The sequence below is a fragment of the Fundulus heteroclitus genome, chromosome 1, assembly GCF_011125445.2.
Source record: "Fundulus heteroclitus isolate FHET01 chromosome 1, MU-UCD_Fhet_4.1, whole genome shotgun sequence".
Lineage (NCBI taxonomy): Eukaryota > Metazoa > Chordata > Actinopteri > Cyprinodontiformes > Fundulidae > Fundulus > Fundulus heteroclitus.
In genome coordinates, this window is record NC_046361.1 from 18659036 (window position 1) to 18686197 (window position 27162).

Consider the following 27162-nt stretch of genomic DNA (forward strand, 5'->3'; position numbering starts at 1 on the left):
GCTCAGATTAGTCTCTTTGGTTATGGAATGCCAAAGATTTATCGAACTAGTTAAGAAAACACTTTGTGCCAGCCCTAATATTCAATATCAACCCTAGACATCTGCCTACTCTAAGTAAGATACTGACAACTCATGACGTCTCCACAGAGACCTAATAAACTAAACTAGTTACTGTAAACTGTGGCACAGTGTAACTTAACTGAATACCTTTGCAGTGTCTTTCTGGAGATGATCCAGCTTTCATTGAATGAATTGGAGGTTTTACCTCCAATTCATTCATTGCTTTAACATTTCCTCTTTTCTAACAGTGAAGAACAGAAAAGCTTTTGAAGAATTTTACCATAACCATGGTCAAAGTAGAAATTTCTGATTAAAAAGTTGATGACCTCTTAAGAGTAAATCTGCTAAAGAATACCAAAAAACCCTCATATAACCCCCCCCCCCCCCCCTTTATCCCACCCTCTGGCATACAAATTAATACAAGTCAGACTTTATTTTGTTGTTGTGCTGTTGTAGCATTTGTCCAACAGCTGGATCATATAAACTCTGGGTTAAGACTGATGTGATCCTTAAGTGTAAAAACATTCCCCCTGATGATCTCTATCTCAAGATATCCTTCTTTGATTTAGGTTCAAGCATCTGTTTCCGACTCACGTCCGCTGTTAGTTCAGGCCTACAGTACCAGAGCCCGGCTGTTTTGTGCCACCAGGAAACCACCGTAGGCTCCGTATCTGTCGTAACTCAAGCCAAACGTGTCCTTTTGGGAGTCCCGTCGGAGCCTTTCAACAGAATTACCATCGAGGGAAAAACTAAGTGAACCCAGTGATTCAGTAGTTTTTAGAACCAAATTTAGCAGCAATAATGTGGACTTTCCTCCCAGCTGGATGAGGTGTCATACAGAAACATGTCGACCAGGTCCAGTTCTGGACTCTGACACTTGTAACACTTTGATGATTTTAAATTTTTTTTAGCAGCACTAGTTTTGTTGCTGTGTACAAATCACTGTCCTCTGGATGATCAAATGTAGATCAGACTTCAGCTCATTCTGTTGGCCTGAACGCTTTGGTACACAGAGGATTTCATGTTTGACGTAATGACTGGATGGTTGGGTCAGGTCCTGTGGTTGCAGAACAGACCCAACTCATCAGCCTCCCACCACCATGCTTGACAACGGAAAAAATAATAATAATGTGCTGTTTATTATTGTGCAATTTCATCTTATCAAAGGATTCCTGATGTCTCAGGGGTCATTTAGATGCAACGTATAAACCATACTCATGCTGTTGAATTCATTTTAAAGAAAAGGGACATTCTCCCGCCCCACAAGACTTTCGTGTTCAACAGTTTCCAAACATACCCGAAGGAGCTTGTTGAGACACCCATTCCTTAGGGCAAGTCCTAAATAGGCTTTTACTTTATCTTCTTAAATCCAATGCAAACAGCAAGGGTCTATTTAGTTTTTCATATTACTGCATGACCTTTAGGGAAACTGTCTTATTACCATGACTCCACAGCAGGAGCAAATGTTATTATATATGGCAAAATGACAAAATATCTCCTTTGAATATCTAAAACAATAACCAACTTGTATGTTTTTAGCATAATATTACCTTGGAAGAAAACAGACAAACATTGACTTTCACTGATTAAATAATTTCAGCCATATTTATGGTCCAAATAAAAAAATCAAATAGGAAATAACAAGCAGAATAAAATAAAAGTGTCCCTTTCAACTGATTTAATCAGTGATTTGTTTCAGGATTAAAAATATTGTTCACTACATCTAATTCTAATTTAAATCAACAATAACTAAGTAGACAATATGTGTGCAACTGATTTCATTCGACTCTAGCTATTTACTTCCAAACTACAACAATTACATCATATATAATATATAGAAACTGCCCACATAAAAATCTGTCCAAAAACAAAAGTCATGGAATTCAAATGTCCAAAAGTGGGAATATGAAACCTAGAAACTGGATCTAATAATTGAAATAAAACTTAACAAGAACAAGTTAATAAAAGCAAAAACACAGACATTTAAGACGGGACACAACACAACAGAAATGGGAACCGTATATTCATAAAAAACTGAACTGTAGTGATGGGTTTTCTTTGAAACGATCCGTTTTGGTCATTGTGCAGATCACAAACAATACGGCAATGCAACCAAGACTTCATGTGTCTGGATAATCAACAGATATTGAATAAATCCCGACTCACAATAATCAATTCACAAGTTTCCCTAGGTCGCTTTCTCCAAGTGCACACGACATCTGAAAATTTACGGAGACCAGAGTGGCCAGAGTTGCCCTTTAGATCCTGCTTGTAGCACGAGTGTAGTCTTTAGTTAAAACTATGTTCCAATTCGTCAAGACATCCCAGAAGTCCAGATTCTTTCAAACCACCTGCAAATGAGACAAAAACACTGAAACATTACCACTCAGAAACAGAACCATGTCATAAAGAGCTACAAGTATTCATGTTATTAATACCCCGGGCAAATTTAGGCTTATAATCGTTTTCATTTAACCAAAACACATTTCTGATTGGAAGTTGGACATGCTTGCCTCAAAGGATAATAAAACAATATAAAAGTCCAGTGTGTGTTTTTTAAAATAAAAATGACAAATACACCAAATATCATGGTTGACTAATGCTATTGTCTCATCTCTGTAGAAAGTTTCATTTAATATGGTCTAAAATGAACTGCTGTGATGTAATGACTCGATATTTAAAATTATGCACAGAAATGATGGACATTACAACAAAATTTATGCAGGACATGAAACATTTCACCAATCCAATACCAAACGTTTCAAGCCTACTTTAGCAGCATTTAGCAAATTAGTTCAGATTCGTCTGTCACTGAAAGTATTGTCAAAAAATTTAGCAATTACAAATTACACAAAATTCATCCATTTCAAACAAGTAAGAGAATACAGAGCACGAAAAAAAAAAAGAGCTGACACAATATGTTGACTTTCTGACAGTGGCATCAAATTCAAACTAAATTTTCCTAAATTTGTCTAATGAAATGTTCTTCTGTCAACATTTGACAGTTTTAATAATGTTAAGTGTTCATATTTTCACAGATAATTGTTTGATTTTAAGATTTTCTTATTCCTTTACGTAATAAATATGTCTCCAATCTAATCTATTTACATTTAAAGGATGGTAGATTTATCTGATCTTCAATTAAACTTAATATACAGTTAGCATGTTAACATTTAGCATATTAGTGGGCTAAAATTAGCATGTTAAAAGGATTGCCAGTTAAAATGCTGTGGTTTTCAGGTTAATAATTAGAAATGCTGCACACTGATACACCTATGCCAGGTTTTTATTGTAGTTTGGAAAGATAGCTGTTATTATTACTTACTTTTTATTATCTTTTATTAAAAGCTCAAAGTAAGTATCAAGCACCAGTTTTGGGATAACTCTTGTCATGTGCACATCAGTTAAAGCAATAAAAAATGAGGACAAATCATTAAATATTCAGTAGAAATTACACATGCCTTGATAGGATGTTCATATATTTAAACAAAACTACAAACATTTTACTTGATGATTGTTGTATGTGTACATATATTTTCATCTGTGAGGATGAGAAAGAAAGACAGGATGCTCCTAAAAAATGTAAAGTTTTACAAACAAAAAGAAATACACATGAAAAAAAAAAACAGAAAGGATCAGATGTAACACAATTTAGAGTTTTTAAATATAGAAATATCTCAGTTTGAATGACTGACAAATGGCCTAACAATATCTGACAGGTTGATGGGGTTTCATTATTGATAGTTTAGTTTTCAAGGACTTTACTGAATTGTTAGACTTTAATTTAATGCTGCAGGTGTGGACTGGGTGGAGGTTCCTGTAGCTTGAGTTTATGTTTGCATCTTCTCTCTTTTTGAACCAGTTAATCTGTATTAAGTCTAACTACTCAAAGACAATACTAAGCTACCTCAAGCTGACAACTATAGTGGGTGGATCCATCCATCCATGGGTAGACAAAGAAATTGGAAATAAAGTCTTGAATTCCAAATCTTTTCCCAAATTTAGGATTTTTTTTCATATCTATCCAGACTTAGAAATGACCTAAATCTTTATATTATTGTTGGATATGGAGCAATCTAACAACTGAAACAAAGAGGGAACATTAGATAATTAGCAACACAGCAAAAAGTCAGAATGCTGACCTGGAAGGTAGCTGGAGCATCAGTAGAGTCCAATCTCTCTCAGGTTGATCTTGATGATGACGTCAGTGACCGCATCAAACACAAACTGCACGTTCTTGGTGTCTGTGGCACAAGTGAAGTGGGTGTAGATCTCCTTTGTGTCCTTTCGTTTATTGAGGTCTTCAAACTGGCATTGGATGTAAGCTGCTTCCTCTTCATATGTGTTCCCGCCTGAAGTAAAAAGAAAATCATGTTACCACTGCATAATGCTGCTCATGCTGTCAGACGCATACTTCCTTTCCCTTAATTTGGAGGTTACTTTCCATGAATGTAAAGGTTATTATTCTGTATTTTTGCTTTTTCCATCTGTTACTGTCCCTAAACTTAGAGGTTAATTGCCCTGACGATATTGATTACTTTCACAAAAGTTAGCGGTTAAGCTCCCAGGAACTTTGAGGTTACTTTTCCTGAATTTAGAGGTTGCTTTCCCCAAAGTTATGGTTAACTTTCACCTAACTTAAAGGTTACTTTCCTAGAACTGAAACGTTACTGTCCCATACATTTAAAGAATACGTCCCCAAATTTAGATGTAACTATCCCATAACGTATAGGTTACTTTCCACAATGCTAGTGGTTAATTTGCCTGGAACCTTTAAGGTTACTTCCCCGGATCTAAGGCTACGTTCACACTGCAGGGAAATGCAACCTAAATCTGATCTTTTTGCCCATATGCGACCCATAAACGTCTTTTTCATGGCAGTGTGAACGGCCCAATTCCGATCTTTTCACCACCCCCAGAAAACCCGATTTGTGCCATTTCCGTATGTGGTACTAATTGGAATACATATCGGATATTTTTCAAAGCGTCCGCAGTCTGAACGGTCATGTCGCATTTTATACGTCTTTCATATCACTCTCCTTGCTCCAACTATACATCCACACACAGATAGAAGCAGTTAGCGCTCCACAAAAGACCATCGTTAATAACCGTGCTGCTTTTTTCGTACTTTATTCAGGCTTCGTTCACACTGCACGTCTTGATGCTCAATTCTGATTTTTTCCTGAAATTGGATTTATTTTATTTTTTTAGGTGGCTGTTCATACTACTAATAAATGCGTCTGCCATTATACCTGGTAAGTTCTGGTCACATGACCTCAGAGTTACTGGTTATTGTGAACTGTAATTCTATATTGCAACCTATATTGTTCAGAAGCTATACAACTCTTTAGCAATGTAAAAATAAATAATACATGCTACTATAAAAGAACGTAACCAAACTTCCGAAATAATATATATCAGGTATTTATACTAACAGTAACAGTATTTTTAATTAAAAAAATTACTTTCAGATGCACCAGATAAAGGAGTAGCAACAGAAAAGCTGAGGATATAAGAAACAATTGTTAACACAATGCTAATGTACAGATTTGCCTCACCATTGTACTCGGGGTAGCAGATAGTAAGCGGGCTCCGGGCGATCTTCTCTTCAAACAAGTCCTTCTTGTTCAGGAAGAGGATGATGGAAGTTTGTGTGAACCACTTATTGTTGCAGATGGAGTCGAACAGCTTCATGCTCTCATGCATTCGGTTCTGTGGGAGATATCTGAAGTGAATCTTTCCTTATGGATGGCTATTTCACATGTTTTAGACAAAACTCTGTTTTTTTTGGCATTGAACTAGTGGCCGTGCCAGAGGGTGTACATTTTCATATAGGACATGCTGTTGATGAGGAGCTGAGGCAGAGGCACAATAGTTACAAATATGTGTATTGTCATTTTTGTACCAGTTGTTTACAAGGTTTCGTGGTACACATAGCATACAAACTTCAAAAGCTTAAAATTTTGTTTTTTTTTAGAGATTTGGCAACCACAAGTAATGGCCATTTTTGCTGTAGTTCTCGAACTGCATGGTGAGCCTTGAGTTTTTTTTTTTTATTCCTCTTTCACCATCCTCTTCAAGATAAAGTTGAGTCAAGCACTAGTTGTCATTCTCCAGTTGTTTTAAAATCTGTCATTATTTCTTTGACATGACAAGTTCTGGCAAGTAGCCTTGAATCAACCATTATGCAGCGAACTGGCTGATGCAATAACCCAAACTTAAGCCTTGTAAGATTCCAGTCTGATCAGTCTGTTTCCTCTGTTACTTTGACAATTTATCTAATCTTTAGCTCAGAACTCTGGCTTGGCCACTTAAGTTATTAGAACTTCCAGTGGGAAGAAGCAATGCGGTCAAGTTAAAAAGATAATTTCAAACCTAAATCTGCCAGGGGTAAGAATAATTTCCAGGTTAACGTTTGCTGGATTCAAAGGACCTATTGTCAGTCTGGCATGTTGTTACTGATCTTAATTGCCAGTTGTGATATTTTGTAGGATACGTAGTTCATTCTTGAAAATAAAATCTGTTTATTTCACTTCCCTCTTGTTCATTTCTTGACAACCTCGTGTCGTTTTGTTTATACTTTTTGTTGTTGTTGCCAAATTCTCTGAAAAAATGTGGGTATTTTAACATGCAGTTCCTGTTTTTTTTAGTTTTTTGGAGAATACAATTAAACCCCACTGAAGAACAAATGTGACACAAAACAGGGGAAAACCCCAAGCGGCCATCTTCAGCTGTGAAGTTATGTGCAATGAATGCAAAAGCTAGTCTGTTGAAAAGGTGAATTTTAAACTATGTTTAAAATGGAATTTACATTTAAACTATAGATTACACCGAAATAGTGAGAGAAATTGAAAACTAGATTGTGACATTTGGTTTGTATAGAACGTGACCTGCTATATTTTCAGTCTCAGCCAGCGTGTTTAGGTTGCAGCCACAATTTAATTTTCCACACCTGCACACCTTTTAAACTTATGACCACAGAATATCGATCCTGTGGCAATGAATCATGAACTCATGGCCACACCGACAACAGCGCATCCATCACTCACCATTTCCTCATCCTCAGCCAAGACGAGATCGTAGTCGCTGAGCGCTACGCAGAAAATGATGGATGTGACTCCTTCAAAACAGTGAATCCACTTCTTTCTCTCTGAGCGTTGACCGCCGACGTCAAACATCCTGCAGACACGCAAAAAACACACACAGACTCAGTGCATTAATAAATGAGTTTACTCAGATCACTTTTATTGTCATTTTAATACCAGTGGTTTACAAGGTTTCGTAATCCGGGGCTCAGGCACACATCTCGTACAAACGCAGAGCATGCTGGCGACCTGACTTTCTAATCTCCTGTTTGTGTGCGTGCTGCGCCCGGCTTCACCTGTGGGCGCTCTGTGGCAAACCAAATCTACACTAAGCTGAACAGAAATGCAACGAAAGAACACTGTGGCACCAATTCAGTGATTACACACTTCAAGGCTCTGAGCACCGATGCTATTATAGTTAATGCTTTACCAATATTTCAAAGTAGAGAAGCTGGAGGGAAAATATGAAATAATGTAAAGAGGAGTGAAAAAAATAAATCGAATTACAAATATGGCTCATATGATATTAGAGAAAAATCCATCACAGTTTATAAAACACGCCATGATTTGCTGGCATAGTGTCTCAAGCAACATCATCCATAGCCCTGCACCCAAAAGCAGAGGGAAAATGACACCGCACACAGAACAGTTTAGAGGAGGATAATAAAAAGAACATAGAGGGTCTTAAAAGTGTATTTATTACCCTCAAACCTTCTTGTCTTTGTCATGTTAGAACCATAAACTTCAATGCATTTTTGTGGGATTTTATAGGAGTCATCGAACCACAAGTAGGTGCATATTTGTGAAGTGGAAATGAAATGATTCATAGTTTTAAAAGTATCTTACAAATAAAATCTGACTGAAAATCTAAACATTTTGGAACACTTTTATTTTCCACTCCTTTTGCTTTGATACTTCTTAATAAAGTCCAGTGCAGACGTCTCTTAAACACTGTTGAACACATCATGCTGAAAATGGAAAAGGTAAAGTAAGACCTACCAACACAGGGTTGTCTACTTAAACTAAGAGGTTTGACAAGATGAGCATTAATCCAAAAAAAAAAAAAGCAGAGAGGCCAATGGTAACTCTGGAGGAGCTGTAGAGATCGACAGCTCAGGTGGGAGAATTTCTAAATGCAACAAATATTAATCACGAAGAAAACATGCAAGAAGCTTGTAACTGATGTTCACAGATGCTCTTCGTGCAAACTGACCATCCAGATGTGCAAAGTTGGTACACATGTGTCCTGAAGACTTGTAGCTGTAATGCGAAGGTGGCTGAACGAAGTATCAACTCAGAGGGGCTGAGTACATGCAACACTTCTCAGAATTGTTTCCGTTTCGTTTTAATTTGTGTGCAACTTTGTGTAAAGTTCAACCTTAAAGACATTAAGGTTTGTGGCTGTAATGTAACAAAATGGGAAAATCTTCTGCAGGTATGACTAATTTTGCCAGGCGGTAGCAACTGAAACTATTAGAACTATTAGAGCTTTTTATTTTGATTTCTTTAAGACCTTTCTTTGTGCTAAGACATTATTGGTTTCCACCAAACAGTCAAAACTAAACATATTCGACAAGTAAGGCTAACAACAAAGACATCTAGCATTAACAACGTCAAATACAGCAACCCCCCGCGTTTTTATAGGAACAACAACTCCCTCAAAGTTGAGCTCTGCCATGATTCAGCAGTACTGACTTGAAGTAGAGATCTTTGAAGGTGAAGTGAGTTTCCACGATCCCAGTGGTTTTGACGCGGGTGCGCAGCACATCCTGCTGTGTCGGGATGTAGTTCGGCTTGCAGATTCTGTCCAATGCATTCAAGTAGCTGCGGGACAAAAAAAAAAAAAAACATGATCTATTAGCAAATATTTATGTTTGTAGAAAACCCAAACATTTTTTTATGTGACTGTTTGTTTAATCGGGTTCTCGAGTGGCTTTTAAAACCTAGAATGTCATGCTCGACAAGGAAAACATTTCTCAGATGCTTCAGCTCGGTCGCGTAGAGCAAAACATCTGAGGACGCCACGGAGCAATACTAAATATGGGCTCATATTTTCATGGATGATAAACACTGGCTTCTGGAGAGTTGAGCGAAAACAGACGAACTCCTCTGGTTCCTCTTGTCACACAGTTTGCACACACGGCAAAGAGTCATGACAACTCGGGTGTTTGCACAACAAAGAACACATCCTTCACACCGAGGGAGATTTTTCGCTCAGGATGGGCGTGACATGAGAGGAAAACAGACTGGAGAGAAAAGAGAACCTCATGAGCTGCATCTGTGTTTGATTAGTAATATAAGTCAGGGGCTATTTTTGGCTCTTTGTTTGCTTTTTCGCTAAAACAGACTGTTTAGGTCAGTGGTTGACTATAGTAACAAGCTGAGATCATTTTATTGGTATAAGTGATATACGATGCCTTGGAAAAATCTTATTAACCCGTTGCGTTTACGACCAAAGGCTTTTGTGTATTTTACAGGGTATTCCTGTGATAAATCGGCACAAAGTAGCAGCTCATTTAACATATGGTTTTCAAAATTAGATTTTTTTTTAAACAAATATATAAAAACGTGTTGCAGATTGGGATTCACATGGCTTAGTGCAGACGGTAAATGGGACATCTTTCAACTTAGGGTTGTCCCTAAAATAGCACCCAATGACACGCAGCTAAGAGCTGACTTGTTCAGAGTTGCTCAAGTCTGAGCTGTGGAGCTCTGCTTGCTGTCCTTGCCAGTTCTGTCAGTTTGAATAGATGCCCATATTTTAGTAGGCGTGCAGCTGTGCCGAAGCCTTGCAAATTTCAGATGATTGATTGAACAGTGCTTCGTGCAATTTTCAAAACTTGGGGTATTGCTTCGTAGCCAAATTCGGCTTTAAACCTCCTCACTTTACCCCTACATATCATACGTTGGGGGTAATAGGATAGGTAGGTAAGTTCCTTGATGTTCCTGATGCTGTTTGTTCACTAATGTTCTCTCATAAATGTCTGAGGACAGAGCAGCTATAGGACGACAGGTCCAGATGCACTGGATTTTATTAAAGGGTATCAGAGTAAACAGGCTTTAAATAAAAATACATGAAAGACTTTTGAAATTGTAATGTAATGTTTTGCTTGCTTACACAATTATGCAGTGATTTGTGTTGTGCTATCACATAAAATGAGAATATAACAAAGTTTGCAGTTGTAACGTCACATTAAGGGAAAAATTGCAAAGCGCTGTAAAGTGCATTCAAAACGTCAGTCCAGAGAATCTTCTAGAGATGTCAGGAAGTGACACTTTCATTCATCTGTGGCCATAAAACGACCAATTGAGCTGTGTTCATCTAAAAATACTGGAGCTGATAATTAATGTGCGGTGCTTGGTGTGAAGTCCTCACTATGCAGCCGAGTCGTTGAGCTGATACTCTCGAGATCGATCGAAGCAAGCCTGGACACCGCTGTCGTTCCACAGCTTGCGGATCACGCCGGTCAACTCTGGAGACATCACTCCTTCCTCCGCCGAGCTCGCCAGGGTGAACAGCTGCCGCGCATCGTCCTGGAAACAAGATCAATATGTGCTGACGCTGTAAAATCACCTCTGTGGTGATTTAAACCACGAGCGAAGGACAAGGTTGTTAACTTACTGCCCGGGCAGCATCCCCAAAATCTATCTTCAGCAGCCCCATCGCCCTGATGATGGCCATGATGGACTGGATGGTGTTGCTGTACACCACCACTTTGTACTGCTTGCACTCTTCTTCTGAGTAGCCGTCCTCATGGATGATTCTGACACATAAATTAAATAACATCAGGCTCTCACATCTCACATAGTTATTTAACAGGGCAAATTGCAGGTTTAATAATCGTATTTCTAATTACACATTTGGCAAAGCTCATGCAGCACCGTCATTAGTAGTGGACTTTGAGCTCCAGTGAGCAAACGGCATACATAATGTGGGAACCGGCATACTCTATTCATCCCCTGCCAGGCAACAACCCGCCTCTGTGGTCTTTGTCTAACGCGTTATGCAAAAAAGGGGCTTTCTTCTCTGACCCAGTGGCACAAAGTAAAGTTTTAACAGTGCCGCTAGAACTTTTCCAGACAGATGAGCTCAGAAACGTGTTAGCTAAAAGAGGGAGAGAGCATGTCTTTCATCAGCGTGAAATAAAAAAAAAAGACGAAAATAGTCCTGCTGGAAGTGTAAAAAGCCACAAACAGCTAAATAGATTTTTGACTTACTTCATCTGCTTAACAATAGTGCTTTTTCCAGATTCCCCAGCACCTGAAAAAAAGGAGAAGGGGTAATATGAAGCATCAATATATAGGAAAATAGTAAAACAAGAAATAAAACAATGCCATTTAAAAATAGGTAAAAACTTCAAAACACAAGGATATACAAAAATTAAAACAATATAAGTTTAGGCATCGAATTAGGCTGCATAAAATTAGGTGAACAAGTGGATGCTTAGCTTGGCTTTAAAAACCTTCACAGAACATGCCTGTCGAATATCTAGAGGGAGATTGTTCGACAGAGATTCAAAGGAGAGTACCGTGTCAAACCACACTCCCAAGTTCTTTACCTTGTCCCTACATTTTATGACATAGTCATCAATTTTCAAAGTGAAATTTTGGGACATCTCATAATTCAGGTGGCTCTCAAAAGATAATCAAGCTGAAATTGATCTGATGTAATTTAATCACTTATTCTCCATTTAGTATCATTAGTTTGTGCATTCATTCATTCATGGATTAGCGATCAGAGATGTGTTGTTCATTAGGTCACATGAAAAGAAATAGAACAATGTTATCTGGTTGGAAATTGTCTAATTACAGCAGTATATACAGTCGCTTACTTATATACCAAGTAGGAAAGGTTGGGGGTTAAAAACCGCTAAAAATTCCTCAATGCTGTTAGTTTTTAAAATCATTTAACAAGGTTTCAGACAAAATTTCAAAATGATCAGCCATTTCACTGGCTGTATGCAGTTTAGCACTCCCCTGCTGCCCCTCCCCCACACATTGCTGGCTAATCCCACTCGGCCAGCTAATAGCTGGTTGCTACATTTTCCATAAAAATACAAAAAAGGCAAATTCATCTACTTAGTTGCAAGGATTCCCGGATGTGAGAATCATTGACAGTCATGGCGTTAAAACACCTGGCACTTTTATTGAGCTAACGTTGTTTTAAATGTCAACTGGTGGTCGAGTTGTGTGGATTTGGAGTAAGACCCAAGTACAGATAGGAATGTGAGATGTGCATAAAGATTTAATATTAACAACAGAAAACAAAAAGACAGAATCCAACATGATACAGGATCGCACACTTGAAATGTGATGCTGAGTTTTATTGCTGATTCTACTAGAATCAGATTAGAGCATCTCATTTTTTTCTTTTCTTACACATTTTTATCTATTCCACTCAGTTACTCATATTTTGAAAGATGTAAGATAAACAGACAAATGGAGCAACTGTAACAACATGATCCCCATTAGAAACAACAAAGTGCTATAATTTTGTTTCTAGTGGTTACTCTACATAGAGCACAATGGAAACATTTTGTAAATTTCTGCACAATAAGTGTATTTACTTGAAAGCTACTTTTAAATTGAGTGCATATTAATTTTATATGTGTGTTTACATTGAAAATATGTGGTAAACAATATTTTATGTAACTTTAACAGCATTTTGAAAAGTGTTACATGTTGGTAATGTTATACATTGATGTTTAATTTAATGTCGGTCTACAGTGAAACTGTGGTAATTTTTTTTTTTCAAGGTTATCATACAGTGAGAATTTTATACTAGCCCATGCCTTTACAGTACTAAGCAAAACCTTTAAACTATTTCATTACACTTTCTATTTAAGGAGCAGACTTTCTTGAAATCTTCTAAAGTTCTCTTGATTAAAATTTCTTCAGCATTTTCTTTTGATCTTGAAAGTTGTTTCACTTTATAGTTTGGTCCTGTCCCTGACCACATCATTTTGCAGAAAAATAAAAAAATAGGGGTACAAAAGAAAAGGTATCAAGGCTCAAAACATATATGCATGAGCAGTTACTCTAAACTGTGTCTATAAGAAACAATAATTCTTAAAAAAAAAGACTCAAAACAGGACCTGAAAGATGCATCACCAGCATCAAGTTTTCAGCGAACAGCTCTGTGGGACTCACTTTATGAAGGGTTTTCATAGGTTTTTGCTTGTTCGTTAGCTTTTTTTTTACTTAAATTGTGTCCTGTTTTTAAGAAAATGGAATCAAATGACATCTAAGACGCACGTCCTGATTTTGGACTAATCAACTTTGTGCCAAGCGTGGGAACAAATTGTCCCCTTGTGCCAGTCTGCTTGAAGCAAAGTACCAAATGTTGGACCTTAAAAAATTACAACAAAGTCTGTCTGCTTGGAAGGAGAATATAACAAAAAATAACAACACACTAGAGAATTATGCAACTATGTATTTTGAGGCCTGTTATATTTAAGGAATGCATTATAAAAGTTGAAAAACAGTAACTGATGACCTCCCCAGGGTCTACCCGCCTCGATCGCCTAATGAAGGCTCGAGATAGCCACCAGCCACCTCTGCAACTCTGCACATTTAATGGATTAAAACATTGTAAAAGGTTAAGAACATTTCAGAAATGCTGCATATACATGTTCAAACCCTAAGTCACAAGTTAGCTAAAGTTTATTTTTAAACTCTGAATTCAAACATGTTTTTACAAAAAGATGACACATTAAAGCCAGTTATTTGGACCATAAATTCAGCAGGTAGGCTGAATTTTCTTTATTCTTTATTGGTGTTTCTTTACAGATCTTGAATTTTTAGATCAGAGCAAGATGTGTCGCTCATTGAGCTCTCTTAACCTGCTTCCTGTTGTCAGACAGTTTCTCTATAAAATGTGTGCTAATAAACATCCCAATTTTAAATATTGTATTTAGGTTTTACTTTTTTATTTGTCTGATATAGAAATTTGTTTGATAATCTGAATCATTTAAGGGTGACAAAAAGCAAACACAACAACAGGTGGCAAATGCTTTTTAAAGCATTGTATATTCTGATCATTTGCTCCATTTTGACTTGTGTTCATCAACACTCCTACCTGCCTGCAAACATACTGCTTTGAGTCTGCCAGTCTCTTGCATTTTTATAGATCATGAAATTCCTAAATTGCATCTTTCTGGGAGGCTGTTTGTAACAAAGCATCTAAAGATGTATCTGAATTTGTATTTTGTTTTAAGTCTACACAATACCACCAATCCAGTTTAGGAGAATTTTACACCAATGTAGCCAAAAGTCAAACGAACAACCTTTAAATAACCATTGGAAAAAAAATATTAGGAAATCTGTCACCATGGAAAACGGGATAGAGAATTTTTTTTTTAAACAGTACTGTAGCTTATAGTGAAGGCACAGAGGAAATCATCATAGCTAGACATGAGATAAACCTCAACGTTCACGATATCAGGCATCTGTCGAATCACCCCAAAGCTTCCATTACACTAAGTGATTTTCTAATACTGATGAGTAGGGAAAGGATTTCACTTGAGCAATTAATTTCTGCAACAGTCACCCAAACAGGAAGCAGCATCCATGTTTCTGGTTGTTGCCGTGTTTTTCCACTCCAGGGACAATCCCCCTTATTGCACTGTTCTTGACATCAGAGAGGGGAGGGGCCGTCCAAACCACACATCTGACTCAGAGAGTGTGTTCGCAGTTTGAGCCCATCCACCCCATAACAAAAACTAACCTGTCGGCTGACCCAAACCCAGCTGTGCATATTGATGGAAGCTGTTCACAGGAAGGCCACCTGCTAGATCTGCTCTTATCACTTTTTTTCCAGTTGTTAGGATTGTGATGTTTTGAAAACTACCAGTTGTGCAAACTGGGAATCATGAAACTCTGTTGGAAAGAACACGTAAACGGAGCAACCCTTGTCTGGTAAATGCGATATACTGTCATGAAGTGTGGGTTGGGTGATGGAGCAAAGCACAGACTGGAATGAGGGAGGTGCATTGTGAGGATTTAATAATAACGGAAAACTCACACAATCACAGCGGCAACAGGACACAAACGGGCAGAATAAGCAGGCAGGAAAACAGGGAGAAAAAGGGCAAGCGTAACGGGAGGACCCAGCAGGGAGCAATGGTCAACAATTAACTTAAATTCTGATGGAAGTGAGGAGAACGACAAAGGAGGCTGGTGTGATAATCATAGGATAATACAGAATTGCTTAGGTAGAAGGTAAGCAGAGAGGCTGAGAGAAGGACAAACTGAGCTGACAAACAAGGAATCCTTAAACTGAGGGGAAAAGGATAACCAGAGATCTAAGTGAAATAAAATCCAAATGTGCACAGAGCAGAAAGTAAAAATCAACTAAGAAATTAGAAAGAAAGAAACAGAATACGACAAAAACCTGTTAAAACATAATAAACATCAAAGGAATGCTGAGAACATAACACACAAACGAAAAAAACAAAAACCTAAACAGCTGGAGAACGTCACATTTACGTTCAGTTAATCATTTTATTATCACTTTATTTCTTCTCCGTTGCCTGCCCTGCAACTGGCCATGTGGATGGCTTTCTATACAAACCCTTGTTTCTGGGACTGAGCAGTGCTTCTACTTGCAGAGCTAGGAGAAAATGTTTCGATGCAGCATGTGCTAAATTGTGCAATGCTAGCATCGTCGAGCAGCTGACGCATTTCAGAAAGCTGAACTAAACAGCATCAATTGTTTAAAAACAGCTTCCTAAAACTGGATGATTATTTCCTCATCCAATTCAAACCAGATACTTCAACAATTTAAACAAAGTTTAGTGCTTAAACCTCCAACTTCTGTTCTCCTTGACTGAAGTTTGCACTTGCATGTATCAAAACGTGGAAAAAAAGGGGGAAAATATTAACTGTGTGCTGAACACTGCAGCTCTGGTTAAAATGAACTCTTCTTGCTTTCACTTCTGAAAAGGGGGAAGCATGAGTATGCTGCATCAGTTCTTACTGGGTTAAAGAGGCAGTGAAAGCTTGTATACACATGAAACACTGCAGGTCAAACTCAGACAGCTTGTGATAAAATATTTCCATAAACATCATTTTACTTCACCATGGCAGCAGACCCATGTTTGTTCATCAGTAACTACAGAATAACTTTTAAGTTTTCAAATTTTTCGGGCTGTGAATGAATTTTATTTATTTATTTTTTACTGAGCAGCAATGAACAAGTATGAAAAGTCAAATTAACATTTTTTCTGTGTGCAAAAGGTGTCAGAACACATTCCTGCGGCCGGCAGCAGCTGGATATTGTCAAGGGGGATCAGAGCTGAATATTATGTTCAGATCACTGTTCAGCAGGAATTAAATCCGGTAGTTGTTTGGTTGAGCTGACAGCAGCAGAAGAGATTTAAGCTGGTCACAGGCGAAGACAAACTGCGCTGATCCACATCCTCAGTCCTGGACGCCACCAGTTCCCTCATTCATGGCATTTCTTGGCTGATTATCAACAGCTGGCCGTCTGCCAGTTCACAAACCAACTCTGCACAGGCATTCGCGGGGATCCGAACACACGCAGAAGTCAGACTCCAAACCGAGGCCTCGCTTAACGGGAATCTAAACTCTGGATTTTTCTCATGTATCGCTGCTTGTGGTCAAATGGGAGAAAGGATTCACTGGAAGGGTGTAGGGGCTCTTAAAACTCTGTGGTTCTCAACAAAAAGCTGCAGCCACACATTTCCTTGTTTTTCCCCTCTAACTCTCCTGTTCAAGCCCAGACAGGGAGTGATTAGCTGGAAACATCTCTGTGGTTGGTATTTCATAATAAATGTTTCCACACAATGGGATTTTAGCCATAAAAACATCTAGCCATTTAGACAGGAACGGTGCCTTAAAAATGCATTCATATGCCTTCAGCTTTTCAGAATTTGCCCTGTTACAAGCACAAACTTCTGTTTTTTTTTGCGATTTAATGCCAAAGACAAACACAAAGTAGTGCAAATAAAGTTTGATAAGTGTGACCTGCATAAACTATAAAGCACATGTTTACACACACTTCGTAACAAGACACAACTATTTCTCATACTGTCTGACAATAGATAAAACTAAGCTTTCCCTGTTTTAGGTCAGGCAGGAATAACTAAATCCTTTATGTTTGTGAAATGCCAGGATAATAAGAAAGATATTTTAAGACAATACGTTGTTACTTTCTTCACATTGAGAGGTTTACACAAACTGAGAGTCCGACACCTTTGAACAATTTGGGAAAATCCACACAAAGATGCTGTAGCTTTGTAAGCTTATGTTATTTCACAATATTTGAGTTAATTGGAGCCACGAGTGTGGACGTGTTTCAGGGTTGTGTGTCAAACACACTGCTTCCTTGTGTGACATTACAGGGGAAAAAGGGGAGAAAAATCACTGAAAAACTCAGGAAGAGAATTGTGCACCCACACAGGTATGGTTAACCCTCGGGTATAATTTCCAGATGTCTGAAGGTCCCATGTCCATCTGTTTAAACAGTTATATGCATGTGTAAAGAGCATGGGAATGTCCAACCATCATAGTGTTCAGGAAGACGATGGGTTGTTTTCCAGAGATGACTGTGTCCTGGTGCAAAATGTGAGAATCAAGCCTACAAACAAAAGCACGAGACCTTGTGAAGATTTAGAGTGAAGCTGGTAAGTGATTATCCACAGTAAAATAGGTCCTGAGCAGACATGAGCAGGAAGACCACCCTGTGAGAAGGAAGCCATTACTCCCAACACAAAGTAAAGAAATTATAGCTTGTAAATCCCCTGAGAGACATAGACCTTCATTTTTGGAGATATGTTTTCTGGTCTGATGAAGCTAAAATTGAAGTGTTTGTCCATAATGACCATCGTTCCATTTGAAGGAGACGAGGAGGAAGCTTACACGCCTTAGAACACCATCCCAACTCTATAGAGTACAGGGGGTAGTAGGTAGCCTCGTGAGACCATCCTGATCTCGCGAGCTTTCAAGGTTTCACTCGCAGATCAGTCTGGCTACTCTCCGTTGAAGAAAATTTGGAGCCGTTCACCAAATGAACGTCCAATCAGCGTTGGCTTTGAGGCGGGTTGAGGTGTGACGCAACGAGAAGCGCGACAGTTCAGTCTAAAGAACATGGCGGCTTCAGCCGATTAAACTAGCGTTAGCGTGGCTATCGAGCAAGTTTTATCAGAATTACAGAGTATTTTTTCACTGAAAGAAGAGCAAAACACTGCTCTGGAGGCTTTTCTCAGAGGAAAAGATGTTTTTGCTCTTCTCCCGACTGGTTTCTGCAAGAGCTTGTGGTTGTGTTTTTGTCGTCGCTGTTAGTACGTCATATGCTTCGTTGATCTGATTGGTTTATTTGGCCCGTCTATCGCCAACATAGGCCAATCAGCTAACCAGTATTTTCACCCCTTCCCAAAATTACTTCAACGGAGGGTTTCCAGATGGATATGAGGAGCAAATCCATCTGGCGGAGTCAGGTTAGGTAGTAGGACCATGTGTTTGGGCCCAGCCATGAGAAGAAACAAGGGCTGAACTCCACACAGAGAATGGAGAGACTGGTAAAAACTCTGAATCCCACAATGCACAGCACTACCCCATTTTATTGAGAGCTTCCAGGAAAGAGGAGTTTCATAGTTGACTCATAGATTTATAGAAAAGCATGAGCAGAGCAGAATACTACCTGTTTTTGCCTGCAGCTCTCTTCAAAGGCTGCGTTGGGGAATGTCTTGATCGTGATAACCGAATAAAAGACCACACGTTTTATCTGTATCCAGGCTGAAGATAAGACTCGCTGCCTGAACCTGCCTAGTCCTGAGTGCCTGCTGAAAAGAATCTGAAAGAATTATAGATTCCCCAAGGGTAGACGTTTTTTCCAACACCCTGAAAAAGACTGTATTGTAACTGCAGGCCCGCACACAGCCGGCCTGTGACAACTGCAGAGCAGATGCTTGTCCCTAACGCTAAGACCCAGACGGACCGCCACACCTTCTCCGTTCATCAGACTAGCCACACAACTCACTGACCTTTGGATGTCCTCCTGTTCATCAGGTTATGTCTGAGAGTCAGAAAATTAGCCTAGGAAATTTATTTCACTGTGTCTTACTTTTTTTGTGGCGCTTAACTGCTTGAGTGATAAAAGGCTGCTGAGCCTAATGCTACAAATACATTTTGTAAAGTTCACTACTCCTGCGAGGTGAGTTTGGTCCATTTTATGTTGTCCCTTTGTCTTCTCTCACTAACCTGCATAAAATATGTCCGCATAGTCCTTATAAGCATGCTAAATTGTGTCTCTACTACCCCAGCTAATGATGAAGCTAAAAGCTTTGCTAATGCTAGGTTAATATCTGCCATTAGTTCTGCTGTGTTTAGTACGACAGGCTGTAGCCGTCAGCACCCGTTATCATTGCTATTAATGGTATATGTGGGACTTAGAGGGGTTGCAAATAGTGCCTCCAGTCACTAATTTTGAATGAGCTCACCATCTTGCTTGTCATTTGAGTCTACATCCGCTTTAAGCCGCCATTTTAATGGTGTTATCACAGACAGTGGACAGCTAGTTGGCACAACATTAAGAATCATATGTCCAAAAGTTTTTTTTTTGTCTCCAATTGAGCAAATTATTTTTAAAACACTATTTTATTAAAATAAGATTTTCATTTTTCCTTCTGTTTTGCCCTGGGGACTGTTTTATGAACACATAGCAACTTGACCCCACCCCTCAACATAAACCTGGGTTCTTAAACATACATAATCATACTAAACTATGACATCACTGCATCAATTCATTAGTTACTGGTTTCAGCTTAATGGAGTTTTATTCTTGTTTCTTTCTTCTTCTTCTTTTTTTGCGGTTGATTCGTGTTCCTTACTCTTTTCATTATTACTCAATATTTTCGTCGAATGTCACTAGTCTAGTACAAGAGTTTGTTGACTGAAGCATTTTAACTTGAAGTGTAAGTATTCTGTAATAAACTGTAGTTTGGAAATAAGTTATTTGTGTTTATTATTTATGTATGTATATGGCTTGCACGTAAATTTACTCCTTTATCGGATGTTGTGTAGTATCACACCTCACCTGGCAGGTATTCATAAAGCAATAACCGAGAAAGCCTGAGAGCTGTTTAGCTGTCATTTTCTGACAATCAGTTGGTGACCTGACCAGACCATTCAAAATGACTTAATCGTTCCCATTTGCACTTTAGCACAGTTAGTTATGAATCACTTACTGATAGTTAGTGATTCATAGCAAAACAAACCTTTTGTTGTGTAACAATGCTTTGGGGGTGTTTTGCTACATGTTACTCAACAAAATAAATGGTATCAAGAGCAAAGAACATTAAGACGAAATTGCATGGGAAAACATCTCAGCACACCAGCCAGGAAGTTTAAGCTTGTGCATAAATGCACCTTCCAAAATGGACAATTAACCTTACCTGCAAGATGAATTCTCGTGGTATTTGTGCGTTCGCAAACACACGAGAATCCATCTTGTACCGCTCCGGCTTCAACCGTTTGTGTCCGAACCAAAAGCAGTTCAGGCCAATCATATTGCAGTATCGTGATTTAAGGCGTGGCATACGGGTGCAACGAAAGCAAGAGCTGCCGAGCACAGAGCTGAACCCACATAAACATGGTGGCACAGCAGGACACATGCGTAGCTGTTGCTATCACATCTGTTTTGTAAGAATCCATTTAATGGGAGCCGTCCCAGACTGATATGTGCAGAACGGAGAGTTACACACATTATCAGTCTGGCTGGCCGGGTTAAGGCACAGTGAGTCTACCGCCAAATTAGTTACAGAGTGGCATGACTACATCACGGCTGGTCTGTCAGAAGGAATTGGCCAAACTTCCAGAAAACTACTGTTAGAAGCTTCAGGAAGTAAACTCAAGATGTTTGACAAAAGACATATTTTAGGAGGCAAATCTAAATAAATATTAAACAAGTATATTTAGACTTCTTACTTTAAAAAGAATATTCAAAAATCTCAAAAAGAATAATTTCCTACTTCTTCCAGCTCTGCACAGGCAGAGGTAACATGACAAAATGTGAAAATATTCAACGGGTAGAAATAGTTTTGCAGTTTATTGTATGTGTTAAAAACAATGTCTATATGTATCGATATGTAAAGCCTGAAATAGAGTCTTTGAGATGCAACAGCAGCAATAAAAAGCTGAAAAAAGTCCCCTCAGCGTTAAGGGTTGAATCTCAGAAATGATAGGAAGTAGTTAACGGGAAAAGCTTTTGTTCTCTGCCTTTTATCTAGATCAATAATCAGCCTTCACATGGGAAACTACAAGACGCTATCAGAAATGGGATCTAGAACAAAAATAGCTGGGGAAAAACAAGCCAGAAAACCCCTTAAAGCAACATCAATGAGTGGTTATACAGAATAAATACAGCAGTTGCTGCTAGTGGTTGCCATTGTTGATAACAACTAGTGAAAGGTGAGATTTCTGCAGGAGAGTAAACTGAAACGGAGGTGGTATATTTTCCTCTTGTCTCGTCAAAACAAATCCGATTCCCGGCCGAGAATCGATTAACTCGCTGATTCAGCTCCTTTGTGATTATTAACGACAAGGTCATTCGTTCCTTAGACAAACCATGTCTGCCTCATTAGATTATCACTAATAAACACGTTTCAGTGCTCAGAAATATGACTGCTGAGCGGAGACGTTTCTAAGCAATTTGAAATGCGTTCTGCTGCAGCTGCTCCAGGACGTCCTGCACCAAGACTTAATATGTTACATCTGGCCTCAGATTCCTACATCTAATTACATATCTGATACTCATGTTGACCCTGTGAAGACGTTCAGTCCAGCACTAATTAGATTATCTGAAAAAATGTTGCACAGACAATGAAAATACTCACAGAGTCCAGTATGATGAGATGTTCTGGTGATTTGGGTGTAAATCCTTTTTCTTCAGCTTAATGGAGTTAATTTTTAAACTGAAATATTTAAGCGGCACAACATGCATCTAATGTTACTGTATAAAGGTGCAGAACTTCCATATTTCTTTAGATTTTGCTACAATAAGCTACCCTGTCCAGTAACCTTATAAAGCTACCAATAGTTTTCCATCTTGCTGAATACATCCAAGTTATTTTTTTAAACTTTGGCAGCAAAAAGTTTCAGATTTTGGAAAGTTGAAAGGGTTGTGCATCATGAAAATGCTGAGTGCAGCTGGGCGGGTAATCCTCCTGGCATCTCTGTGCTTTCCACACCCACAGTGACAGGTTCGCCGGGAGAGCATCAATACACAAGCAGAGAGCAGAGTCAAGCGAATAATGCTCAATTCTGAAAGAAGTCTGTCATCACACAGCCAATCACAAATGCTCCCAGAAGATTTGGGTTAAAATAAGAGAATTACGTCAGGAAGCTGAAATTCTGCACCAATTTTAAGCAATTAAACTATTTTATGCTGAAGTGAAAAACTGAATCTAAATATGCATCTACAGATACCTGTGCAGAAATATCGGGATGCAAGAATGAATTGGGTTGTATCCAGAGAATGCATCATTAATATCTCAATGCAATAATTAAATACTAAGTATGGAGGTAATATTAATATTTCAATTTATCCTACAAAAAGGAATAAATAATATGTCCAATGCTTTTGCATTCAGCCCCTCTTTACGCTGACAACCCTTCATAAATAAGGGAAACCAGCTGCCAATTAGAAGTCACCTAATTAGTAAATAAAGTCCACCTGAGTAGTTTAATCTCAGTATAAATCCAGTTGTTATGTTAAGGTCTGAGAGGTTTCTTAGACATCAGTGGACAAACAGCATCTTGAAGAGCAAGGAACAGAGCAGGCAGGCCAGGGAGAAAGTTTTGGAGAAGTTTAAAGTTTCAGGTTATAAAACAATATCCCAACATTCGAACATCTCAAGCAGCACTGTTCAATTCCTCATCTGAAAATGGAACGAGTGTGGCACAACCGTAAACCTGCCAAGACAGTACCATCCACCTAAACTGACTGACCAAGCAAGGACAACATTGATCATGGAAGAAGCCACGATGCCCATGGAAACTCTAAAGGAACGGCATAGAACCACAGCCCAAGTGGGACAATCTTTCTATAAGGTAAATATTGTTCTTTCAGTTCACAAATCTGGACGTTATAAAAGATTGGCAAAAGGAAAGCCATGGTTGAAATAAAGCCAGACAAAGTCTCGTTTTAAGTTTCCGACTAGCCGTGTAGGATAAAAAGCAAACACATGGAAGAAGGTGTTCTGTCAGATAGGACCAAAATGTAACTTTTTTGGCCAAAATAAATCTCCTCCGTCAAGCATGGTAGAGGAAGCGTCACAGTGTGGGAATGCTTTTCTTCAACATGGACATGGACACTGGTCAGAGCTAATGTGAAGATGGGTGAAGCTATATATACACAGGGCGATTCTGAGAGAAAACCTGTTTAAACCTTTAAACAAACAGCCAGACTACAATTGAATGGTTTAGATCAAAGCATATCATGTCTTAGAATGTCCTAGTTAAAGACCAGACATAAATCCAGTTGGGAATCTGTGGTCAAACAGAAGTTCATAGATTTTCCTCATTCAATCCGACTAAGCTCAAACTATTTTACAAAGAAGAATTAGCAACAATTTCAGTCACCCCAAAAGGCTTCCAGCTGCAGCTGCAGAGAAAGGTTGTTCTCCGAAGTAATGGTTGGGAGTGGGGGCTGAATGAAATTGCACAACACACTTTTAAAATACCAGCACTCATTATTTTCTTTCCACTTCACAATCAAGCACGTCTTGGTTTTTTTTATACTGAACCCCTAAAGTGACATTAAAGACAGAAAAAATAAACTTTGTGGTGTGCAGCTGATACCGAAAGTATCTGGTGCGCACCAGAAAGTGATTTTTTTTTTTTTAATTTGCCTTCAATGTCTCTTTAAGGGCTTGGTAGGTTTATCAAACAAATTCCCAGTAAAATATGCAGATTTCATTCTCTTGGTTGTAATGTGGCAAAAGGTAACAAACTTTGATGTGAATACTTTTGGAAGGCACTATAAAGTAATACATGTAACTTATGCAAACAGCATATCTTCTTATTTAGAGAAAAGTGAATATGATACAATTTTGACGTGTGTGTTCACATGTACACACACACACACACACACACACACACACACACACACACACACACACACACACACACACACACACACACACACACACACACATCCATTCACCAGGAGAACCTCCTGCCCCAGTTAGATTATTCACACCAGGTCCTCCAGCTCATGTTTGATTTCACATGGAGCTCGTTGCCCCTTTAGAAAATAAGATTTAGAAACAGGGGATTGAACATAGTGGAGGAGGAGTTGTACAGCACTTAAAATATGTTGGTTAGGTTTATACCATTAATCTATATTCGCTCAGTCAGGCTAACATCCGGTTCAAGTTTATCACTAAAACCCCCCATAACACATGATGAGCAAGAACAGCTGGATGCTGACAACTACCCCCCAAAAAGTCCGGTATTTGGTGCTTACAAAGCCCCTGGGATAAACATTATGAAAAGATGTAATTAAGAGTTAGAGTTTAGTTTGTCCCACATGGGATACTGTAGTAGCAAAATGGCAATGCTATCTCAGTATGTCTTATAAACACACATATGGCTACAAAAGTAAAAAAAAAAAAGCAACACTATACAATAAGAGTACCATTATGTGTAGATAACCAGCAACATTGTTATTAAGTTGCTTTATAAATCTCAACTAGCATTTATAAGGCACTTTTCAGACACGGATGCAGATTCACTGTTTGGGAAGAAAACGGACTGCTTCCAAGGAAGAGATGCACCAGTCAAGTCCAAAATCAAATGTTTCCTTGATCAGCTGTGATCAGTGACCGGAGGATCAAATGCCGAAAAATATCCATGTTCTCCTTTTTAACAAAATGCATCAAAACTTAGGCCTGCCGACACTTTCAGCCTATCAAATGCGAGAACATGTATAAGAAAAACCCTAACATATAAAGTTAGGGGCGTATTCTTTGCTACATGAATCTTGTAATTACTTAATTTTCTGAATGATTCAGAACTGCTACCTCCATCAAAAAACCTGATACACTCTGGAAAACTGGAAGCCGGTATCGGCTAGGAAAAGCCTAGTCGGTGCATCTCTACTATTAATCCCTTTTACACCCATCCCCATGCACTAGCAGTAGCCTACTTATCATTGGTGTCTAAGGTCTTTACAGTAAACAACTATTCCACCTTTAACCAGTTGAATAGCTGTTTATTAGTTATCTAGAAGTGGAGGCGAATTATAATGTCTTACCAAAAGAGCTTTTTCGCTACAGCAGTAAGTGCTGCAGCTATTCTGCTAAACAGAAGAGGGGTTCAGGGCTACTAATCAACAGTGTTCCTCACAATTGTGTAAGGCATAACATTACATTTCATTATTAAAAATCCATCTTTGCTTCTTTTCTTACGTAATATTGACATTTTCTAAGAAACCTATTTTGGGGATTTTATTAACGAAGCTACAATCATGAAACGTAACATAAATAAGCACCTGAAATACAGTCATATTCAATAAAATAGAATATTATTGAAAAGTTCAGTGACTCAATTCACTAAGGAGAAACACATTACATAGATTAACACAGACTGGTAATGTTTTAAAGCCTTTGTTTCAGTGAATTATGATTTCCCCTCCATCTTCAGCTAATAAAAACACAGCATTTAAGATTAGAATATGGCACCAGACCTATAAAAAAAAAAGCTACAATGTTCATGTAGGAATTGGGGCTTAATAAAAAGTACGTTTAACACCAGCTTAAAGGTTGTTGTTGTTTTTTCTCCGAAAAATACTTTTAATCTGACAAACACTTCCATAGAAATGCACATTCTTATTAATTGAATCACCGGATATAACTCTGTGTGTAATGATGATAAAATACTTGCATCCTGAGCTGAATCGCTGAAATAAAGAACTTTTAGATGCCATTCTAATTCATTTAGATGCAACTATGGATGTTTTTTTTTTTTTTGGATTGATGACCAAGCAGTTTCTCAGCTTTCCATCCAGCTGATGAACTGAAGTAAAACAGGCCTTCAGCTGGATCCAACATCTTCAGCAACAAATGCAATGCGTGTCCTCTTATATAAGCATGGTCTCCTTATTCAGAACCAGACATACTTTAATAATGTCTCCTTATTCTTTTAAACAACTCAGAACTGAGAGAAAACTGACACGGCCAAGAACTTGCATTTGCTCTCTGACCAACATCTGGTTTCTTTCTGACAGTTTTCTCAGGAAACGATGAGTCTCAGCTCCTTAAGAGAAAAGGGGAGGAGTGTTGGAGTTTCCCAAACTAAAACCTTCAGTCTCAGTGAAAGAATGGACAATTTAAAGACTAACCTTAAAGACAGTTATAACAGCAGTAAAATAGAAGAAAAAGCAATCAGGTATGGTTTCATACCGAGTAGAAGCAGTTTCACCTCTCTGGACGATTTCTCTCTGTCCTCTCGTAAGTTTTTATCAATCATTTTACTCCTCTCCACCGCAGCTTTATCCTCGGCGCTGATCGTGCAGCCCATTTTTTCTTTGTTTTTTTGTTTTTGTCCCCCACTCCTCCAAAACCAACTTTTTCAGCTTCGGGGATGTTGACTTCGGGCGCCGCCCTGATCTGCAGCTCCTGGCTCGGTGTGAACTGTAGTTCCCCAACCGGGAGGAGAAGCGCAGAGAGAGGGAAAGGCGTTGGCACGGAGCGCTGCGTCCAGATCAACGCGCAGTCTGATGCTGCTGAGCTCACCAAGCTTCAGTCCCGTCGCTCCTGTCCGGACCGATCGCTCTTCTGATGGGCTAAATTAATAAACTTCCACAAGTAAAAAAAAAAAAAAAAAAAAAAATCTCTCTTTGGATCTGAAGAGTAAAATAAAAACAAATAAAAACAGCACAACTAAATGAATTGAGAAATAAAATTGAAAGCATTCAAAAAAAAAGTATAGCTACAGTTCTTTTTAATTTCCGCAACAACAGCGCCTGATCCAGTTGTTCCAGCTGCAAACCGAG

At 38.6% G+C, this 27162-nt stretch overlaps 1 protein-coding gene across 2 annotated transcripts; it reads right to left on the bottom strand.

Moving 5' to 3' along the window:
• Positions 1–961: 961 nt before the first annotated feature.
• Positions 962–27162, bottom strand: gnai3 (guanine nucleotide binding protein (G protein), alpha inhibiting activity polypeptide 3). Of its 2 annotated transcripts, none has more exons than XM_021320523.2 (9): positions 26589–27162; positions 11364–11406; positions 10768–10909; positions 10522–10679; positions 8841–8969; positions 7110–7239; positions 5619–5772; positions 4203–4412; positions 962–2411 (listed from the first exon to the last, which is right to left on the bottom strand). In XM_021320523.2, exons 2-8 carry the CDS (start codon positions 11366–11368, stop codon positions 4222–4224), a joined length of 909 nt encoding a protein of 302 aa, XP_021176198.1. In that variant the 5' UTR covers positions 11369–11406; positions 26589–27162; the 3' UTR covers positions 962–2411; positions 4203–4221. The 2 variants fall into 2 exon arrangements, with proteins under 2 accessions (XP_021176198.1, XP_012726081.1); XM_012870627.3 differs by having other exon boundaries at positions 26570–27161.